At 39.3% G+C, this 22,370-nt stretch overlaps 1 protein-coding gene across 5 annotated transcripts in view; it reads left to right on the plus strand.

Moving 5' to 3' along the window:
- Positions 1 to 16,699, plus strand: part of plekhg5b (pleckstrin homology domain containing, family G (with RhoGef domain) member 5b) — a 74,771-nt gene extending 58,072 nt beyond the window's left edge. For all 5 annotated transcript variants that reach the window (XM_044211710.1, XM_044211712.1, XM_044211715.1 and 2 more), the window contains 13 exons: positions 2,795 to 2,986; positions 4,361 to 4,528; positions 6,301 to 6,396; positions 6,683 to 6,883; positions 8,320 to 8,430; positions 8,574 to 8,723; positions 8,822 to 8,959; positions 9,075 to 9,194; positions 9,355 to 9,487; positions 9,707 to 9,822; positions 9,934 to 10,091; positions 10,950 to 12,029; positions 12,704 to 16,699. In XM_044211710.1, coding sequence (XP_044067645.1) covers positions 2,795 to 2,986; positions 4,361 to 4,528; positions 6,301 to 6,396; positions 6,683 to 6,883; positions 8,320 to 8,430; positions 8,574 to 8,723; positions 8,822 to 8,959; positions 9,075 to 9,194; positions 9,355 to 9,487; positions 9,707 to 9,822; positions 9,934 to 10,091; positions 10,950 to 12,029; positions 12,704 to 12,713 — 2,673 coding nt within the window. In that variant the 3' untranslated portion in view covers positions 12,714 to 16,699. The remainder of the gene's footprint in view (positions 1 to 2,794; positions 2,987 to 4,360; positions 4,529 to 6,300; positions 6,397 to 6,682; positions 6,884 to 8,319; positions 8,431 to 8,573; positions 8,724 to 8,821; positions 8,960 to 9,074; positions 9,195 to 9,354; positions 9,488 to 9,706; positions 9,823 to 9,933; positions 10,092 to 10,949; positions 12,030 to 12,703) is intronic.
- The last annotated feature ends 5,671 nt before the right edge of the window (positions 16,700 to 22,370 follow it).

The following is a 22,370-nucleotide window of genomic DNA, read 5'->3' on the forward strand; positions in this document are numbered from 1 at the left end:
GATCTTCCTGGTTGCTATGACTTCAGGCCAGTATCTGTATGAAATGCAACCACTGACTGTTTGGACAGCAGGACAGGACAGAGATACGTCCCATGTTCAAAGAGAAGCTGCAGTCGGGCACGGCAGGACGCGGCAGACAGACACCGCTCTCGGTGAACAACCCGGACGCTGTCAGCTGGAACGGGACGTTTCAAGACCGAATGAAGTTCAACACAAGTCTCTTGATGATGGGGGAATAATGTGGCAGTGTTACAGTTGTCATTCAGCTTCTCGGACTGATTCGGCATCATAAGCCTGGACGGCGTGGATGTGTGTGTTTATCAGTGGAAGTGGAGAGAGAGAGGAGGCTAGAGGTTGAGAGAGCGCAGCAGCTGGCTCCAGAATGGGCTGCGATCCATGAATCCAATTGAAGGATTAGGATGGTTTTTGTTACTTTTGACATGCCGCTGGCTTCAATGGTGAGCACTGTTAATATGGTGGGAAACTGCTGGTAGCTTCTATCCCTGTGTTCTTTTAATTACATCCTTCTGGCCTTGTCTTTGTCTTTGAGAAACTAGTTTAACCGTAACAACAGCGTATGTATTTTTAAGTTTGTCAGATTGTTTTTCATGTGATATGCTGAAACACCTTATTAGAAAAGCTCCAATATCTGCTTTTTTTCTGTCTTTATCACACATCTTAAAAGGTGGTAAAGGAGGTAAAAGCCTGAGTGCCATCACGTACTGCGAACACAGACTAAACCAACCGGGTTTCAGTTTGCCCAGCAGTGTGTTGTCAGTTGCACAGGGGTCCAGACTTTCCTTGTTTGTCCATGGAGACTGAACACTTCCTGACACCTGTGTCCTTGACCCGTTGGCTCAGATTTTCCTCTTTAAAAAATCCCTAAATGGGTCCAGGCTTGTTTCCCTTTCACTAAAGCTAAAGCATTCTAAATTTGTCCCATTTCCCCTTTCCCTCTAGTTTTTGTTTTAAAGCCAACATCTCTATTTGCAGTGAAGTCACTCTCCTCTTTGGTAATCATTTAAAAAAAAGATAAAAGGACTAAAAGCTGTTTGAAAACCTGTAGGACCCCCCACTCAGATTTACTATCTTGCTATGCAACTGTGTATAGGCCACTTTTGTGCCTTTTACTCTAGTTAAGTGGTTTCACAAAGATCTGGGGATGTTCTTCCTAAAATGGGAACCTTTGTAATGCAGAACAATTTGACTAGCGCTATTCATAATATTTACATTTCATTTTGTTACATATACGTGCCACAAACTTAAATACTTTGAGAAGTCTTGATCTGTAGTACAATCGAAGTTGTTTACTTCTAAGAGCTGGGATGCACAACCTTTCCATTTATTCAAAGCTTGACTGTCTGTGCTCCAGTTTTTGTCCCCCTCAATTTTAGTTTTAATTTGATTTTCTCACTAAAAGCTTTATAAACAAAGTCTTCTTTCTATCCATCCGCCATTATTCAGATGATGGAAGAGAGGGATTGATAAAAGTATGAGAGCAGGGCTGGAAAAATACTGTAAAGTCTTCTGCCTGTATTTTGGGTTAAAAAATCATTTTGTCTATATTTTTGTTTACAGTTAACATTCTGCTAAAAAAAATATTCTAGAATTGACCAACAATCAAAGATAAAGAAGAAAAGATGCAAAGTCTGTTTACAGGTCTTGGGGAGTACTACTGCATATGTGAAAAAAGTAGTATAAAGCCTTTTGTGGCTCCGGGGGAGCTGTGTGAAGTCTGGTAAATCTTTGGAAGACTACAAGTTTTGAAAATGACAAAAATCTGGGGGTGTGGAGTTAGAAAGAAGTGGGCTAACCAGACCTCTGTAGCCCGCTCCTCATTTCTACTTGAGGCTAGCAGTTTGAGGCTACACACCCTCTCTCTCTCCCTCTGACTGAACTGTTGGTGGTCGACATCTCTGGTTCTGCTGCATCAATTTTTATTATTTTTGTTTCAAACTGTCCATCGTGAGTCCAACAATATTACACTAGTGTATATATATAGTGTATATATATATATATGGCCTTACTTACTTACCACTCTGTGATACCCAACAGTCTAGCAGCTTAGGGCATATGTGTTTTGACTGCATTGTGTTTGTTTGTGTGAGTGTGTGTGTGTGTGTGTGTGTGTGTGTGTGTGGTTGATCAGTAAAAGAATTTTGTTGGAATGGCCGGTCAGTTTCAGTAACAGTGTCAGTGTCCTGGAATGTAAGTTCCTTGTCCCAGTCTTTGAAGGGGAGTCAGTGGCCTGACTCTCACCGACTCCCCATCAGCAGATTCCTCACTCAGACGGCAAAAACAACTGCTTCCTCAGATACTGTGGTGGCCCTTGTTTGTTTGCTTTGCTGGTGCTCGTAAAGTGGACAGAGATTGCATGAGTGAGGGTGCGCAGCAGGGCCTGCTGACAGGGTGACAATGGAGGGGGAACAATGGCCAGACTCGGGCCGTCTGTTCTTATGGAACAACCTCCCGCCTGCTCCTTGTGATGTAATGAGCATTCACTGCGAGGAAGTGGCACTCCTTCCCTCTCCTGTTTGTGTCTGGTCATTAGGGTGGCTTTAACGGTCGTGCTGATGTCATCCCTCGCAGAGAATTCCCCTCCGATTTCCTGTTTATCCTGTCTTTGTATATTTCTCTTTCCTTCATTGTCTCATCCCATCCGTCTGACTGGAAACTTTTGTCCTTCCCCATGAGATGACAAAATCACTCATGCCAGTCTTCTATCATTTTCTGTTTGATTGTTCCTTTTACACTGTGTAAATTTTTCTCTCTGTCTGTCCTCTCTGCATTGTAGGGTCAGGCGCGACGGAGGAAGAACATGACAGAGTTTCTGGGGGAGACGAATATTCCTACCCCAGATTCTTTGGGACAGGTCGGGGGCTCCCTGCCCGGCGTCGCTGGCGGGCCCGACAGCTGGAAGAACCGCGCTGCCAGCCGCTTCAGCGGCTTCTTCAGCTCCAACGCCGGAGTAGGTCCCTTTGGCAAGGTAACTGATCAGGCGAAGGTGACCCCATGAAGCACAAGAGTGCTGTTTTAAGTGGTGCACTTTCTCTTGGCTATAAAACAGAAATTTTAAAAGCTGTAGGGGGAAGGTTTGTTGCCCAGACATTTCTCAGATTTAAAAAAAAACATTTAAAAAGCAAACAAAACAGTAGCAAGCAGCAGTGGGAGGGAGTCGGAAGGCCATATCCCCCGAGTCCTGGTGAGGTAATTTCCCTTCAACGTCTCCTGACTTGTTGGCTCACATACTTTCCTCCCAGCAGCTCTGGAAATGAGTAGGTGGAGGAAAAGCATTAATAAAATTCTATCCAACATTTTTTTTTATTTTAAAAACTCAGCTTAAAAAAAGCTTAAATAGTTCATTCTGAGAAATGAGTTTATTCGCGTTTTTTAGATGAGAAGATTGCTACTTTTCCTGTCTAGCCAGCAGTCGGCTAACTTAGCATAAAGACTGGAAACAGGAGGAAACAGCTAGCTGCCCAAAAGTAACAAAATCTGCCTTCCAGCAATTCTAAGGCTCACTAATTAATGGAAATCCCAAAATGTCGAACCTTTCCTTTAACTTCTGTATCAGATGTTTTCAACAATAATAATAATAATCAACTGTTACTCTAATAGAGCGCACACACACACACACACACCATCACACACATGCTCCCATTGTATCTTTCCTCCTGAGGTCACATCCTGCACAGTAGCAGATGTCAGATAGAGACAGTATCTGTCAGTCACCTGTCACTGTCTGGCTCATCTCTATTCATCTTGAGTGTCCTCCTTAACCCCCTCAGGGCCAGAGATCCTTCACCAGGACCTGGACCTCTTGCACCCTCCATATTGTAGGGCTGAACCACTGTCAGTCCCTCCTTTCACAAAACTTTGAAAAGGAGTGGAAGGAGTGCTAATCTCTGATCACTTTACTCCTAAATCTGTTGTACAGTTTGTCAGTATTAATGATGGTAGAACAGTACTTTTTTGAAAGGTTTCATGAACCATAAACCACTGGTCCATCTTCCCCCTCCATGCTGTAGCTGTTGCCCCCACTCCCTAGTCTGCTATTGTTAAAATGGTCTCAATGCACAGAGCTCATTTTCATAACTACATCAGGCCTGCCAGACTGAACAAAGGCCTGAATAGCAGCTACTGTTGGATTTAAGAATTAAGGCGCCAGTAAAGACAGGATTTATATGCAAATGCGTGGACTCATCTTTACTTACAGTTTGAATGTAACAATAAATCGACACACAAAGGACAGAAATTGACAGCTACTTTCGCATCTCCTCTCGCTGTCATGCCGTTAACCTTGTTCAAACTAATTAGGCTTGTTTTTTTTTTTTTTTAAATCGTTTTTGTCTTATCACAGGAGGTGGACCGTCTGGAGCAGCTCCAGAGCAAGCTCCACTCCTACACGTTGTTTGGGCTGCCAAAAGTGCCGCGGCAGCTCTCCTTCCACCAGGATTCCTGGGAGGAGGGGGAGGACACCAACCTGGCCCTGGAGGACAGTTGGCAGATGCTACTGGACAACTCAGAGGTAAGGCGCACACACAGTACCTGCTTTCATCACAGTTAGTTTTGTAGTAAGGTCATTTTGAGACTTGCTTTGTTTACAGCCTGCCATTGATGATTTGAATAATTAACTTTTAGGGGGAATGATACTTGAGGAAAATAAGAAGCTAAATAAAGTCAAAATAAGACTTGACATATGAAGCTTGTGCCTTCTTACAATACTGGACACATGAATGGTGAATTAGGACAAATAGTAATCAGCTCCAAATTAAAAATGAAAGAAAATGTTTTTTAACTCGTACAATTTAGGGGACAGTAATATCTATCTATCTATAGTAGTATCTATCTATCTATAGTAGTATCTATCTATCTATCTATCTATATCTATATCTATATCTATATATATATAACATAACATAACATCATTGGTACAACTTGATTTACCGTTAATAACTAAAAGAGGCAAAGCATAAAGAATGGTATAAGCAGATGGTATACCTTAACCTTAACATTTAAATGTAATATCTTAAAGGCATAATAATTTATTATTTTTGCATTTAACCCTTTTTTTAACAATTAATCTGCAAGGAAGAACACTGAAATAAAATAAGAAAATATTATAGGATCTTCCCCTGCTTTCCTAAAAAAAAAAAAAATCAGACTAACCTCCCTTCAGCAAAAAGAAAAAATACACAACCTTCCTAATCATTTTCATACAGTCCCTTATCAGTGTTCACATTGACAAGCATTCAGTGGCAGCTGATTACCTACAGTACATACAAACTGGCGTCCTGCTTCCTCGTATGCATTTGACTCTTACTTCCTTGTCATTTATCTTTGTCACACCTGCCCCAATGCCTGTTTTCCCAGAATGATGCTTACAAAGCACTTAATTGTGACACTGCTGTCAGGAACTTTACATGCGTACTATGTAAATGATAACACCCATCGCATGCTGTCGCAAGCTTCCACCTGTTAATGTGCATATGACCAATCAGGACAGCGAGACACAGCGATATCACCGCTCAGCTGCTGTACAGTTTCTCGTACTGTACATTCACCCCTGACGGTTAGTTACATTTAAGACATATTACTGACTTGATTGCTGGCAATTCCCAGATGTTGTCCAGTAATCAAGTTGGTAATGTGAGTTACTGGAAAATAGCAGAAGTTATTCTCGTGTTTGAGAATGAATGAATAGTTTTATTTTTGTGTCTGCCCATTTATATGACCCATCCCTCGTGGCATTATTCAGAGACATTAATCAACAACAAACCAAACCACCAGTGTTTAATAGCACAACATATTGACGTCATACAAATATGAATAGCCCACATATAATGTCCCAGGAGCAGTGGGAATTATATACAAGTATAAACATAGTATATCTGATGAGTATCATAAGTAATCACAAGAGAGCAAAAACATTATCATCCCCTTTTGTTTGCTTTCTTTTTTATTTTCATTGTGGATGTTTACAAAAAAGAATGTTCTTACTATTATCCATTGAGAAACACTTTGTTACTATATTTCTGACATGTCAAAATGTCAATGATCAACACTTTTGCATGTGAGAACAAATTAATAAAAATAAAAAGAGGGGAGCTTTAGTGAACCCCATTCAATGTTTGATTGACTTCCACAGTTCCAAACCCCTATACTCGTAAACAGGACTGAGATGGTGAATTAAATAATGAAAGTCACAATTGCTGTAATACTGTAATAATTAAGCAGAACCTGGGAATATATTTGTCATATTGAATAAAATGATCTGTTTGTGTGTGTGTGTGTGCATAGACATTGACAAGGCGACAGTTCCACCAGCAGGAGGCAATATGGGAGCTGCTGCAAACAGAGGCTACCTACATAAAGAAACTCAGAGTCATCACTGATGTAAGTGCAAAGAGAACTACTGTAAAGATCATGTACTGATAAAAGTCTGGCTGTTGTGTAAGATGAACTGGCTTATGTACTGAGAAAGATAGACACACAATGAACCTCTTGTTGAGGTCTAAGAATAGAGACCGGCCTTTATCACTTCTCAGTAAGCTGTACGCTGAGAAAAAGAATTATTTTAACCGCAAGGCTGATAACCTTTGGCTGTAAAGGCTTTATGTCAGCTTAGCATCTTAAAAAAAAAAAATGTAGAAGCTCATATTCTTTTTATCACCCTCTACAGCTGTTCCTGTGTGCGCTGCTGAACCTGCAGGAGAGCGGTCTGCTGACAGAGGTGGAGCCTGCCAAGCTGTTCAGTAACATCCAGGATATTGTCTGCCTCCACACAGCCCTGTGGAACCAAGTCATGCTGCCTGTCCTGAATAAGGCCAGGCAGGCCCGGGCCTTGCTCGACCCCACTGACCTTCACCACGGCTTCAGGACGGTCAGTTGTAATCACATTGTAGATATATTCCATCTCCACAGAAAAGGGTTATAAAGAAACCATGGCCCTGTGTACAGCCGGGGACTTTACCACAAAACACTTGATTGGTTTGTGGCTTTGTCAACCAAATACCCAGGTTAATAAGTCAGTTAACAAGCTGATAATTACTGTACTGTAGGTCTTAGTCAAACCCACTGACCTCGACCACATCGTCTGAGTCGTCACTGCATGTCTTATAAGCTGTGTCTTGGACATTATGGATAAAACACTCAGTAATATGGAGCCCCAAAGCCAACCAAAAAAAAAAAAACAGAAAAAGGTTATCAGTCATAAATATAAAAAAATATATATAACTGAATACATCTATATATAATACCGTTAGTGAAATAACTGAAATGGAGTGTAAAAAGAAATATAAAAACTTTCCCCTAACCTTCAATCATTTGGTAAGAAAATAGATCAGTTGATAAACAGTTTTTTACTCTATTTATCTCTCACTTGCTCATTTTGTTTTTCATCTCCTTAGTTTTTCCAGTTATTTGGTCTTAGCATGTTTAATTAATTAGTTAGTAAATGTGTAATTACTTTGACTCCTCCACAATTCAGAGAGAATTATTGTACTTTTTACTCCACTACATTCATTTGACAGCGATAGTTACTAGTTACTTGGCAGATAAAGATTTTACATACAAAACTAATGTTCATTTAATAAAATATAATGCATTCCTGTAGATTAAACTACCAAACGGTGTGTGTGTATTTTTATATATATATATAGTAGTTAAAATTGGCTTCACTTTGACTAACTACAACAATAAAATACTGCTTGCACATTGTCACACATCTGTAAACCAATATGACAGCGTCATATTTTGTAACATTTTGAATTCAGGAATTTAACTTGTAATGGATAAGTTTTAGAGTTTGGTATTGCTACTTTTACTTAAGTAAAGGATCTGAATACTTCTTCCACCACTTCTTCCACAACTGTATTATTTATTGATGTTTTCAGTTATATTTTTGACTCTAATATAATAACAGTTTTAGGAGAACATTAACATTACAACATTTTTGTGAACCATAAGGGGTTGAATCATGTAAATACCATATACTGTATACAAAAGCCAAATGCTTATCACAGTTTTTACATGTGTGAATAGGACATGAAAAATTAAGATAAACAGTTTTTCTGAAACAGTACCTTAATATGAGCCAGCACCCAGAATACCCTGTATATATGTAAATGCACAGTTTAGAACTAGACAGTCTTTCTCTTCATTGTAAAAACATGAATTTCTTATGAACTAATTCCATAAAACGGCCTTTTGCTTCTAATACAGTGTTTGCTTTAGACTGAGGCAGAAGTTAATGTTTTCTCTCATGTTGATGTTAGTAATATCTCTGACGCATGTCTTTGTTTACGTGTGGGTGTTCAGTTTGGCTCCAGGTTCAAGCCCTACATCCGTTACTGCATGGAGGAGGAGGGCTGTATGGAGTACAGGAGCATGCTTCACAGGGACAACGAGCTCTTCAGGGCCTACGTCACGGTCAGTTCTCTCGCCTTAAAGCTAATCCCAGATACCTAAAGTACAGTACACCCAGTACTGATACACTCACACTGATACACAGTTTTTTTATGTTTCTGGCTCATTAAATGTTTCATTTCCTGTCTTTGTCTGGCTGAATTCAGTGGGGAGAGACCCATAAGCAGTGTAACCGTCTGAAGCTGGCCGACATGTTGGCAAAGCCTCACCAGAGACTGACCAAATATCCACTCCTACTGAAGAGTGTTCTGAAAAAGACGGATGAGCAGTCAGCCCGCGACATTGTCAACAGCATGGTACGGATGTAGAAAAATAGATAACGTGCTGCTTTTCTAATTGACACTGATAGAAAAAATTACTGAACATGAGTGTGTTTTTGTTTTTCCTCCTCAAGGTGGCTGCAGTAGAGGGCTTTATCAATAGCGTGGACTCCCAGATGCGACAGCGTCAGGAACAACAGAAGCTGGCCACCATTTCTGCCCGTATAGACTCCTACGAGGCTGTAGAGGGCAGCAGTGAAGAGGTGGAGAAAGTAAGAAATGATTTATGGGGCTGCAGTTCTTAACCACAACTTCAAAAAGAAAGCGCTGTCAGATATGAGACTACACGTAAGATTCGTCTTCATGCTTTTGTCTTTTTCCTTTCAGATCCTCAAGGAGTACAACCGCTTCGACCTCATGGCTCCCATGAGAGGAATATCACCGGAGGAGACTCGACAGCTGCATCTCGAGGGAGCGCTGAGGATGAAAGAGGGCAAAGACAGTCGGGTAAGACTGACTCACATGATGAGCTCTTATCTTTATACTCAACATCTGGTTTCTCACGTTGGCTTCGCAGCCGCCTCGCATTTCCCATAAAATGGTTGACCCATAAAACAAAATGAAATGTGTTTCTGTCAGACCTGAGATGAGTTTATTTCCTCTGTAGATGGATGTCTACTGTGTCCTGTTCACTGACCTGCTGCTAATTACCAAGCCAGTGAAAAGAGTGGAAAAAGTCAAAATTATCCGCCAGCCTCTCCTCATTCACAATATCGTCTGTAAGGAGCTCAAAGACCCTGGTGAGTGCTCAGATGAAGACTGGGAAGTAACTAATGATCATTTTCATAATTGAGACGTGTGTATATATATATATATATATATATATATATATATATATATATATATATATATATATATTATTCAATTTATACTAATATACTAATATGAGAGAAAAAGCAGGAAATCTTCACATTTGAGAATTAAGTAATACTAAATTGCTGTGCTTTTTGTCTCTGTAGGCTCATTCATCCTCATCTACCTCAATGAGTTTAAGAGTGCAGTGGCAGCCTACACTTTCCAAGCCAACAGCACCACCCAGGGGCGAAGCTGGATCGATGCAATCTGCAATGTCCAGGTTGGAGAGCCATTTCCTATCTTGTTAAATGTTTAACACATGGAGCCAGGAAATAAGAGTCAGAGAATTTGTGGTTTGCATACTTAATGTGGTTGTATAATTACACTGCAGAACCAGCTCCAGAGGCTCCGCACTGAGGAGGTTGTCCGGCAGCAGAAGAGCCCGAAGAGATGTACAGAGGGTGAGGTAGAAGAGGAGGGGGAAGATGATAGCAGCAACTCCACTACAAGTTCCCCATGCTTGGGGCACAAAGACCAGCAGAACTCAAGGTACTAAAGTGTACAACTCAGTTGTAATAAAGTGCTAATTCAAAGAAGAAAAATGAATGCCTGCTATTGTAAATGTAAATTCATAAATATCAAATAACGACTTACTTGATTTCTTGACAAAGTTTAGATACAAATGGAATCATGTTCTGGTCAAAAGACAAGCTAAAAGAGAGAGTTGGATGAGGAGATCTGGCAATCTCACAGTGATGACAATACATCGTACACATCACTGTTCCTGACGAAATAGTCCAGCACATAACCGCTAGTAAAACTTTTTCACTTTATTTCTTAATAAAAAATATCTCCGTAAACACACAAGATCTAACAAGTTAATTAGTGAGCTTTAGAGGTGCTGGTTGGCAGATCTTGTTACATGGGCAGACCAGGCTAACTGTTTACCCGTTTCCAGTCTTTATGCTAAGCGGCTTTATGCTAAGCGGCTGCTGGCTGTAGCTTCAAATTTAACAGACAGGCACGAGAGTGGTATCAATCTTCTCATCTAACTCTTGGCAAGAAATCAAACAAGTGTATTTCCCAAAATGTTGAACTATTCCTTTGAGGAAGAAAAATAGATGCCTGCAAGTATGAATGTAATTTTATCATTTATATTAGAAAAGAACAATACACATGCCTGGGGCTCCATTCATACTTATTTTCTTGATAAGTTTAAATCTCATTCAACTCATATTCTGGTCAAAAGATTGAAATCCACATTGTTTTAGAATTAAGTACGTATGAATGTATCTTTGGCTGAGCAGATTTGACTCCTTATACACTTTCTTGTGAGCTCCAAGTTGTTGTTGCTGCTGCTATAGTAAGCCTAACCATTCAATTAACCAACCAAACCTCTTCTTTCAGTCAATCAGATGGTTCCACTGAGACCCTGTCAGTGATGGAGATTGATGAACCAGGTGAACACCAAGAGCCTCCTGCCCCCAACATGAACCTCGGGGGAGCCACTGAAAAATACTCAGACTCAGATGTGGCTCCCTTGTCTGAAAGGTCTGAGGTCCAGCAGTCTCAGTCCACAAGCCCCCGCAGAATTCACTCCAGCGTTTACTCTGAGCACGATCAAGAGACGGGGCCTGATGGCGAGGAGCTGGACCCCCAGTGTCGCTCTCTCTCCATGGACAGCGCCTACGGTACCCTCTCCCCTGAATCCCTCCTGAGAGAACTTCAGCCACAGCCCGGCCGAAGTGAAGGAGAGGAGACCGAGGAGGAAGAGGGAGACAGGGAGGGCGAGGAGGTGGAGCTGGAAGAGGCAGGGATAGAGGAGGTAGAAGAAGAGCAGGAGGAAGAAGAGGAGGAGGATGCTGCCTCCTCACTGGGGTCCCAGCTGTCAGTAGTCCAGACCTCTAAACCTCGCCGGCGGCCTCATGTTCAGCCACGACTCCACTGCCTCCAGAGGCTGTCCACTCTGGCCTTATCCCGCTCTGAGGACAATCTGCTGCAGCGCCTCCACGGTAAAACCCCCATATCCCACACACACTCACTAAGCTCTAAGGTGGAGCTTAGTGACCAATCACAATGTAAGGACATGGACACATCACCGCTGGCACACAGTAAAAGCTTGTCAGAGCTGGGCCAAAACTGCAAGGAGATGTTTTCCAGTGACCTCGACCAGTCTGACGACTGCTTGAGCATGAGCATGCCCTCTGACAAATTCTGTGCCACCCTGAGGAAGGCGGAGGCCAGGCACGGCCACACGGCGCCCGCTGGACCACATGAGAGTGATGAGTCCCAAAGCAACAGCTCAGACGGGGAAACATCTCCATCTGCCTGGGTAGATCGGAAAAACGAGTCAACAGCCACCGGTGATTCAGGGGAAATGTCCCCCAAAAAGAGGAAATCACCAACCCAGCAGCATAAGAAGCTGACACTGGCTCAGCTGTATAGGATACGCACCACTCTTGTCCTCAACTCCACACTCACTGCATCGTAAGTCATCACTTCTGCAATACCTGTTTATGGGTTTACTACATTTAAAGGAGTAGTTTGATAGTTTTAAAATGGACTTATTAGTTTTCTTGCCAAGTTAAATGAGATGAATCATACCACTCTCATGTCTATAAAGTAAATATGCTCTAATTAGCTTAGCATTCATACTGAAGCTTGGAAACAGCTCGCCTGGCTCTGTCCAGAGGTCACAAAATCTGCCTACCAGCACCTTGCCATATGATATGCCATATCTTGTTTGTTTTATCCAAGGCTCCGGGAAGTAACTGTGCCTTGCCAAGAAATATTCTGGCATGTAACGCCACAACTTGTCATTTTAACACTGGGTTTTTTTGTAAGGAGTAAACAAAACGAGCTATAACATGTCAATTAGTGAGCTTTAGAGGTGCTGGTAGGTGGACTTTGTTAGCTTTTGGGCAGGCTAGCTGTTGTCCCTATTATTAGTCTTTGTGCTAAGCTAAGCTAACCGGCTGTAGCCTCATGTGTAGCTTACAGACGTGAGTGGAATCAATCTCTTCTCTTTTAACACTTGGCAAGATAAGAAGACGTATATTTCCCAAAATGTTGAACTTTTCTATTTGATTCTAGATATAGCTTTTTTTTTTTTACTTTAGGGAATGTGTGTATTAATGTTTGTCTTTTTTTTTTATTTCCAGGGAGGTATAACCACTCTTCCAAACAGCTGACCAGTGACATGTGGGCAAAATAAGGAACAACACTTGTTTTGCTTCGATGGACTGAATTTCTTGAGACACAAATGCACTCTCTCTCTTGCTGCCCTCTCCCTTCCTGTTGCTTTTTGGACACTGATCGTACCATTTTTGCATTTGAACAATAACAAAAATTATTGTTTTTTTGGCTGTTGCATTAGTTTTCCCAATTTGGTTTTGGAAGGGAGAGGCAGAGAGACATTAACTGCTTGCACTTTGCAACGGAAGTAGCATTATGGGGGCTTGGACCTTAAGGTGGACTGGTGGAGTGTGCGAGGCGTGGAAGTGCTGCCCCTGCAGAGAGAGGAGACATCCAGGCAGAGGTCTTAAAACCTCATCCCTGCACTCTGCACCGGACAGGAGGTGGAGCTGAATCCTGCATTTTCTCCGTCTCTGTTAAAGAGTCAAAGAGGATAGACACTGAGTCTTGAAAATGCTCTCTACACGTGGCAAATTAAAAAAAACAGCACCTAGGACGTCCTCCTAATATTTGTACTACTCCTGGTTTGCTTCAACAAAAGAAAAATTTAATTGCACAGTTATCTATGTTAAGTAGCAGAATCACTAAGGAGTGAATTTACATTTACAGTCACACAATGAATTTGAATTTATTGTTTGCTGTTTGTGTCTGCTCGTGTACAGATGTGTGTGTGTGTCTGTGGATGCGACTGTGTGAATGAATGTCCGTCTGTGTTCGATTCCTGACTGAACCAAAACTGATTCCCATCTCTTGTGAATACGCTAACACGCCCAAAGATGGAAGACCTGAGTTAGCCGGTAGATTCCCAACAAAAAGTGCACCACATGTCATCACACAGACGGACTTCCTTCTTTACTGTTAATCTTGTTTGAACTAATGCCATTTGGTATGTGGATCTAATGAGAAGATTGATTTCCAAAAAAAACGAAAAAAACAATGACTGAATATGGGTGACTAAAGCTGTGAGGAATTTCCTGCACTATATATATTGTGGCTTGAGTGTACACTCACTACGGAGGCCTAAATGTATCAAAACCACGTGCACAAGCGAGAACATGGTCATAGGAAAAACAAAAAACAAGAAGTCTACACTTGAGTAATGCCTGTGTTTGTAGCACCTTTTCCTCTGAGACGTTTCTTTATGATGGTAACACTAATAAGAGATTGAACAAAAGGTTTGGGTTGGATATTCTGTAATGAGTGCATCTGCAGAGCTAGCTTTAGTTGAATGCAGCTTTTTCCAGGAGATGTAAAAAAAAATGACCACCAGAGGAAACTTAACATTCACACTTGATGTTCAGCGACTTATAACCTTATTCCAAACATTGCCCAAAACCAAATCGGTTAACTCTGTTTACTTTGTTTTTTTTGTTTATGTGTAATATTTATTATGCCTGCTATGTTTTATATATAAGATATTGTTTATATTGTTTGCTTCCATGATTTGTACATTTTTTTGTTAATGTAGTCTTAATAATTTTTTTTTTCTTGCCAGGCATGAATGTGCTATGAACCAAAATCACGTGTTTTCCTCTTTCAGGAATGACTTTAAAGTGTCTTACAAAATAAATGCTAAAATACTTTACAATCCCTCTTTTAATGGTTTAATCCATTGTAATGGAGCGATTTGAGGGGAAAGGCTGAGTCGCAGTGGCGTCGCATTAAAACAACATGAACTGGTCGTACTGCTCTCGTCTCTCGTGTTTTGAACGCAGACAGACAGCAGGTGGCGAAAGAATGTGTTTGGGGAGGTGAAGAAGAATTACAGCAGAGAGGTCGTGACCGCGTGTGGCGGTAATTCATTACATCATCTTTTTTTATGTCATGATGTTAAGCCAAACCTGTTGCTTTGAGCAGTGACTGTAAAACAGGGCCAGTTTTCCAAGCAAGCCTGCACTGGAGGAAAGAAGTACTGAAATCTTTAACTGAAGTAGCAATAGCACACTATAAAAATACTCCATTATAAGTAAAAGTCCTGCATTTATAATTTTACTTATTAGTAGAAGCAAAATGAACTTAAAATATAAAAAATGTAAGTACTCATTAGGCAGCAGAATGACCCCTATATGATATTATTGGATTATTATTACTGATGCATTAAAGTGTAAGTAGCATTTTAATGTTTCGGCTGGTTGAGGTGGAGCTAATTTTAACTACATACTGTTTGGTAGTTCAGTCTATAAGTGCATCTTGAGCTGAAACAATTAGTCAATTAATCAATTACTCAATCAACGGTTTGAGTCATTTTGCAAGCAAAAATACCAAACATCAATGTGAGGATTTGCTGCTTGTTTCTGTAAATTGAATATCTTGTGACGGGCATTTTCACTACTTTCTGACATTTTATAGACCAAATGATGAATCGATTATACAAGAAAATAATTAATCGTTAATGAAAATAATCATTAGTTGCAGCCGTAAATGCATTGGGTTGTAGAAGTTGATCATGTGTTTTGTATGTAAAATCTTAATCTTTAAAGTAACTATAGATGTTAAAAGTAATGGAGTAAAAAGTACCATATTGTAGTACAGAACTTGAGTAAATGTACTTGGCTACTTTCCACTTCTGCAGAAAAGTGATTTTAATACGTCCATAATTATGAAATGTACTAAGTACATTTATGCAAGTATCGTACTGAAGTGTATTTTTAAAATGGTACTATTACTTGATTTTGTATTTCCATTTTATGCTACTTTACACTTCTACATTTCAGAGGGAAATATTGTACTTTTTACTCCACTTTTATCTCACAGCTATAGTTACTTTACACACAAAGCATAAGATCAGCTAATAAATTAGATTAAATACCCAGTAGGTTAAACAGTTAGAACTCCACCACGACGAGCTGTAACAAACTGCTGCTTACATGTTAATGCATCAGTGATAATAATCCAAAAATATGATAAATAATAACACTAATACAACTGAGAAAGAGGACATTTAATGCATAAGACTACTTTTACTTTAAGTACATTTTGTAAATGACACTTTCATACTTTTATGAATACAGGACTTTTATTGTAATGAAGTATTTTTATAGGGTTGCTACTTTTACTTAAGGAAAGGATCTCAATACTTCTTCCACCACTGCATATTTGCATATACGTAGATTAGTTAAGTCTGACTCTTAGACACATTTTTTCCAGCACTGTGCGCAAAGTCTTGTATCTGTGGGTCCCATCCCCATCTTGTAGTGGTGGAGGAAGTATTGAAACCTTTTACTTCAGTCAAAGTACAAATACAACAATGTAAAATATACTCCGTTACAAGTCCTGCATTCAACATTTTACTTTTTACATTAAATAAGTGTTAGCAGCAAAATGTACTCAAAGTATCAAAAGTAAAAGTACTCATTATGCAGAATGACCCCTTCCAGAGCGGTATACTGTCATATAGTATATTATTGTATTCATATTATTATTGCATTCATTTTAATGTTGTAGTTGGTTGAGGTGGTTTTATATACTGTTGTATAGTGAATCTATTGAAATGCATTGTATTTTTTAAGCTCATCATATGTTTTGTATGTAAAAATATTAATATTAAAATTAAGTATAGGTGTCAAATAAATGTAGTGGAGTAAAAAGTACAATATTTCCCTCTGAAATTTAGTGGAGCAGAAGTATAAAGTAGTAGATAATAGAAATACTCAAAGTACAAGTACCTCAAAATTTCTTGAGTAACTTGAATAAATGTATAGTATCACTTTTACATTCATAAGCACTATATAAACATTTGATAAATTGTTTATAACACTAATGTAGTTGTACACAGTTTTATTAATGTACAGTATTTGTAAACATTATAACTTGTATTTTGAAGACATTTTATATTATTACAATTGTGTTTTACTATATTGTGATTCATGATCTGTTTATACACCAGCCTCCACTTATGGGTGCCCACGGGAGGAGTTATAGATGTTGACAAATACATTAATAAAAACTTAAAAATGTCAGTATATCTGCTCACAACTACATTATAGTGTGTTTACTAAATGTTTATAAATGCTAAATGGGGGTGAAATAAAGTGTTACCAAAGTGCTGTTTCAGAACACTTATGGCAGAATTATTTAGGGTTACTTGGAGTTAAACAGCATTCATCTGTTCAGTTTAGTTTCTGGGAACTCAGTCAGATCACATATCTTGTCCAGCTGTCTGTCTGGTCTGACCGTCTGCTTCTGGTTCCCAGAAAGTTCAGATGAGTCAAATCTGACCCGCCTCGATAACAAAAGTGTTCAGCACACGTGGGGCAGAGCAGGGCCTGATGGGCTGCAGTAACATCATGGCCAAGGTGTATTTACAGGTGATTATATCAGCTAATCGGTGGATTACAGCATGTTGAGTCCACACAAGCCTCTAAGCTGCAGAGAAAAGACAGTGCGGTCCTGTGGGATTTTTTTTTTAATCTGGTCCCAGAATGCAGCGGCCCCTCCCCTCTCACATCTGGCCCATCGGGATTTACTGTTGTAATCCTTGATTTTAAAACAATTTTATTATGCTTTATCGCTGATACACTGGACTTTAATTATTAAAATGCAGCTTTCTATTTTAGCAATGAAGTAATTACACATCCTTGTTCTATTAGCCTTTACTAAGTAAGTAATGAGGTTGTGCCATAGTCAGCTGTGGCCGCATGATGGCCGCAGGCCGGCTGCATCCCATAGATAATATTCACGTATGTGATGTTAAGATAAGGCAGAGCAGACTGCTACCTATGTGGTGCATTTCACCACTCTTTGCTCTCTCTCCCAGACAAGCTCTAAATACAAAAAAAAAAAGTGTAATTAACCCAAAAAGTGTAATTTTTCAAGTTGTGAATCCTAGTTTTAAAAGTGTTCTGTTGATTTTCATTTTAGAGAAACAGAGAGACTTGACTTGTGTGCATGTATAAAATGCTCACACTTTGCACACTCTCTCTTTTTGTTTACGTCATGTCTTCTGCGCACGTCTCTGCATGAGGTCTGGTGGAAATGTACACTGCACGCAGCTGGGGCAGTGGAAGGGTTAACACCACCTGCTGTGGCAGATGTCAAAAACCATGCTGTAAAAAATGTCCGATTAACACAAAAGGGGCATTTTGGCCAATCCTGATTATAGGAGCACTTTCATTTATTAAACTCTGCCAATCCCCTGTACTTTTTTTGAGCGGGGATTAAAACCAGGTAGACACCATTGTCTATCTAAACAATCCCTCTTTAAGCTCTAGCTGTTTCCTGGTGCCCTGGACAGGCCTGCCTAGCTGGCTGGCTGGCTGGCTGGCTGGCTGGTCGCCTGCCTGTAATCTCAGGGGCTTATAGGTCACTACAACCGCTACACATTCCCATTCATCAACATCATCCCCTTTAGAGGGACTAGGTGATTGGATTTAGGACATGTTTTACAGGGGCAGAAAAAAAGAGAACAGCGAACCAAAGCGTGTTTACAAGAGCTGTGCTGTGAAAAGGCCCGTGGACGAGTGGCAGCCATATGGAATGGATAACCCTGTGAACATCTGCCCTCGATCAGTACCACGCACTGCCATTAGAGCGGTGGCTTTGACCTTCACATGGTGCACAGGAACATCTGGCCCTTTTCTGCTCTCAAGGACCCCTGACAACAGCAGTAAGCGGACAAGTAGCCGCAGAGAAATCCAGATGGGATTTCTAAAACTTGCCTTGCAACACAGTGATGATGGAGAGTTCAGTGTTCATTGGTAATGGTCAGCACCAGAGGTTGAGTACAATTTTGAGGTACTTGTACTTTACTTCAGCATTTCCATTTTCTGATACTTTATACTTCTTCTCCACTAAAATTCAGAGGCAAATACTGTACTTTTTACTCCACTACATTCATTTAATAAATTTGCAGATTTGCAGAAAATACAATCAACAAATAATTGGTGATGTATTATTATAGGTTAGAATAAGAATAAGTATTTATTGTTCCCCAGGGGGGGAATCCACGAGCTACCCAGCAGTATATAAAGTAATTCAAATTAATCACACCTTTACCAGCTGTAACATTAGTGATGTACACATTAATGCATCAATAATTATAATCCAATAATATAATGAATAAAATAATGATTTTACAGGATTCTGAAATGGGACATTCTGCATCATGAGTACTACTTTTGGTACTTAAAGTTAATTTTGCTGCTAATACTTTTGTACTTTTACTTGTAACAGAGTATTTCTACACTGTGGTATTGCTACTCAAGTAAAAGGTTTGAGTACTTATTCCACCACTGAATACATTTTGAGAAGAAAACTGCATAAATTGGCCTACTACCATAAAACTGCAAGTGCACAATTGTCTCTTTTGGAGTACTACATGAATATGAAACATTCACGATCATTTCAAATAATAAGTATAACAAGCACACACTTAAGTTATGGCCTTTTCACAAAAGGTAATAAGTAGCGTACTGAAAGACCAATATCAGTGGGAAAAAACAAAGATTATAGCAGATGTAGGCTACATCCTGATGCAGAGGTTAATTAGTGAACTACTTTGACGAATTCTTCATTTTTCATTTCATACTTTCAACTTCACCTTTTAAAAAGGAAAAAAAAACAGACTAATGCAGGAGTTTTGAGGCTGACACTAATATCAATATTTGGAGCTTAAAAAATCCAATAACTATATATCGCCCGATAGTAAGTTTATTTTTAAACATAAACACATAACATAAATGAACAATCTTGATATGGATCCCTTAGATCCGTTTTTTTTTTAAAGAGTTGTGACCAAGGTACATACTAAATGGGACATTTAATGGGACAAAAAAATCAACTTGTCTGTGCTCTCTGGTGTACAAACTATGTAATGGAGACACTGTTTCCACATTACCTCAAACCTAGTTTGGCATTTACTGTATGCAATGTAATTTCTTGTTACATATCAGCCAACATATACACCGATATATCTGCTATGAGCTGATGTAATATATTTATCGGTGTTGCTATTAATTAACATACTGAAATGACCGGATAAGGTTTACTCAGTTTAAAGCATCACCTCAGGTTATTGCACTATTGCTACATCTTTCAGTGATGAAAAGTAACTAATTACATTTACTTAAGTAAAGTATATGTACCTCAAAACTGTACTTAATTATACTACTTGAGTATTTCCATTTTATGTTACTTTATACTTCTACTCCACTACATTTCAGAGGGAAACATTGTCCTTTTCACTCACGTTAAGGTTTTACATTAAAAAAAACACATATGATTAGCTTACAAAATACAGCACATGGTTAAAGATTAAACCAGTGTTTCAAAACCTTTTCGACTTTTTCCCCTCTAAACTTCTCCCATGGTTTCATTTTATCTGTTTGGGGCCCAAAGAGGTAAAAGTATCTGTTGTTTCACAAAACCGATTACAAAGATTACAGAAAAGAAGAAACCGATTGGTGCAGCAGAACTTTGTTTTTTCTTCTTTCCTGCCCCATTAATCATCTCACAACCCCTCGGTTTTATCTTGTGACCCTTTGGGGAAGGCTCAACGCCTAGGTGGGGAACCACTGGACTACGATATCTAACTGTATCTAAAATAGATAAACTAGCTCCACCTCGACCAGCTACAACAGTAAAATGCTACTGATGAATCATTATTAACAATCTAATAATGGAATATACAATAATATATCAGTCACAATTGCCAATTTTCTGCTGAATGAGTGCTTTTACTACTGTAGGTAAATATAGCTGATAATACTTTTATTTTTTTTTTAATGCAGGACTTTTACTTGCACTTGGGAGAAGTTTTACTTTTTTATATTGGTACTTTTACACAAGTAAAATATCTGAATACTTCTTCCACCACAAGTCTGTTTGGATGTCTTGACAAAATGAATCAATGTCAATGCCCTGACACGGCTGATGCTCTGTTGTTTTTTTTTTTTCTTTTGGCCACACAATCCCTGACAGTAGTAGCAAGGTGATAATGTATTGCCAGCTGCTCTCTGGCATAAATTCATTCCACAAAGACGTGGCATATGCTAGAGGATCAAATTTCTTTATCCTCGTAAAAGTTGTGTTGTTTTATAGCATAAGGTCCCACTTTCACGTGACAATATAAACTCCTCACCTCAATAATTGTATCAGCTTATAAGAAGCTTACTGTAATTACAATATTGTCTTCTTAGAGCAGCAGCCTAAAACATGAAATACAAATCACCCATTTCTAAATTAAATGGAAACTCGTTCAAAGAGAATCTATACTACAGGAGGACAGAGAGATTAACATGTAAGTCCGGCACATTTAATATTTACAACACAATCACACAATTAATCTGACAATGTGTTCTGTGTCTAATACCTGAACTGACTGGCCCTCCACCATTATCAGTGGTGTGCACAGGGGGTGGGAGTAGCAGGAGTGGGGGCTGTTTACAACTTTACAACTTCATCATCATGCAAAGTGGAATATCTGCACTTTAACCAAAAACCACTTTCACTTTTGAAAGTATATTCTTCAATTAATTACATTTGTATTACTGTGTCATGCACATTACTATGCCCGGCCCGCATGGGCTTACAAGACACCATAAATTCATACAAGCCAGGACAAGAGTACTGCCTACACATTTTCAAACAACAGAGAAAGTCCAAAAGTAGAGAAGCAGCTACAGCATCTTTCACGGTCCAGTTTTCAGACCGTCACTGATTACTGCTGACAGAAACATTTACTATGTAGTACTGGAAAAATCTGAATAAATACTTCAAATAATTCAATTATCTATCTTGCCTTCTTTTCCAGGAGACACATTTGGCAAACTTAAACACCAGAACATTTCAGGGTTTTGTCGACCTGTTTTATGGAACATTAACTCCCTTAAATCATCATACTATGTACAGTACAAAAGGAAATAGGACTCACTTTACACTTCAACCAAATCCCATAGCTCACACAATCGGTTTTCCTCCTGAATATTTTTCAACCGACCTCAATGGCCAGAGGAAGAATATCAGCTCTCAACAGTGCAACTAAAGATCTTTGGCTTCTAGATAAATGAGATATAACATATGATTCAGGGCCAAACACATGTTTGATATGCACATATGTCCTTAATTTTGGCTTTGACAGAATATTCAAGCCATTTTTCTTCAAACTTCAATAAGAGCTTATTTTTTAATGAATTTAACATTACAGCACACATTATTCCTGTAGATAAACAACATAGCCACCTCCCCAAACAATGAGTAAAGCTGTTTTGCCCATGGCATGGAGAAAGACAAAAACATCTTCTTATTCATTCTATCCTCTGCCATTTGGATTAGACTGATCCTGGTACCCAGCCCATGTTGCAGAGAATTGCCAGAATGATCTAAACGTGGATTGTAACACATAAGATTACGGGTGCTGGCGCCTAAAACTGAAAAAAGAAAAATGGGGTCATGTGCCAAACCCTGCCCTAAATGTTTGCAATTTAGCCAACTAGACATAACAGGGGAAACTTGTGACAAATGCTGATTCTATCCTCCATAGTGTTGTCTTCTATTGTGGGACAAACAATAGATATGACAAAGTCCAGTTAAAGTCATATATCCTTGTTTTAATCAGATGCCACTGTTTTACACCTCTGAAAAGTTATCGTGATGACAACACTTTCATCCTCTGTCTTAATGATCACACATAAAATA

The sequence above is a fragment of the Siniperca chuatsi genome, linkage group LG10 (genome assembly GCF_020085105.1).
Source record: "Siniperca chuatsi isolate FFG_IHB_CAS linkage group LG10, ASM2008510v1, whole genome shotgun sequence".
Taxonomy (NCBI): Eukaryota; Metazoa; Chordata; class Actinopteri; order Centrarchiformes; family Sinipercidae; genus Siniperca; species Siniperca chuatsi.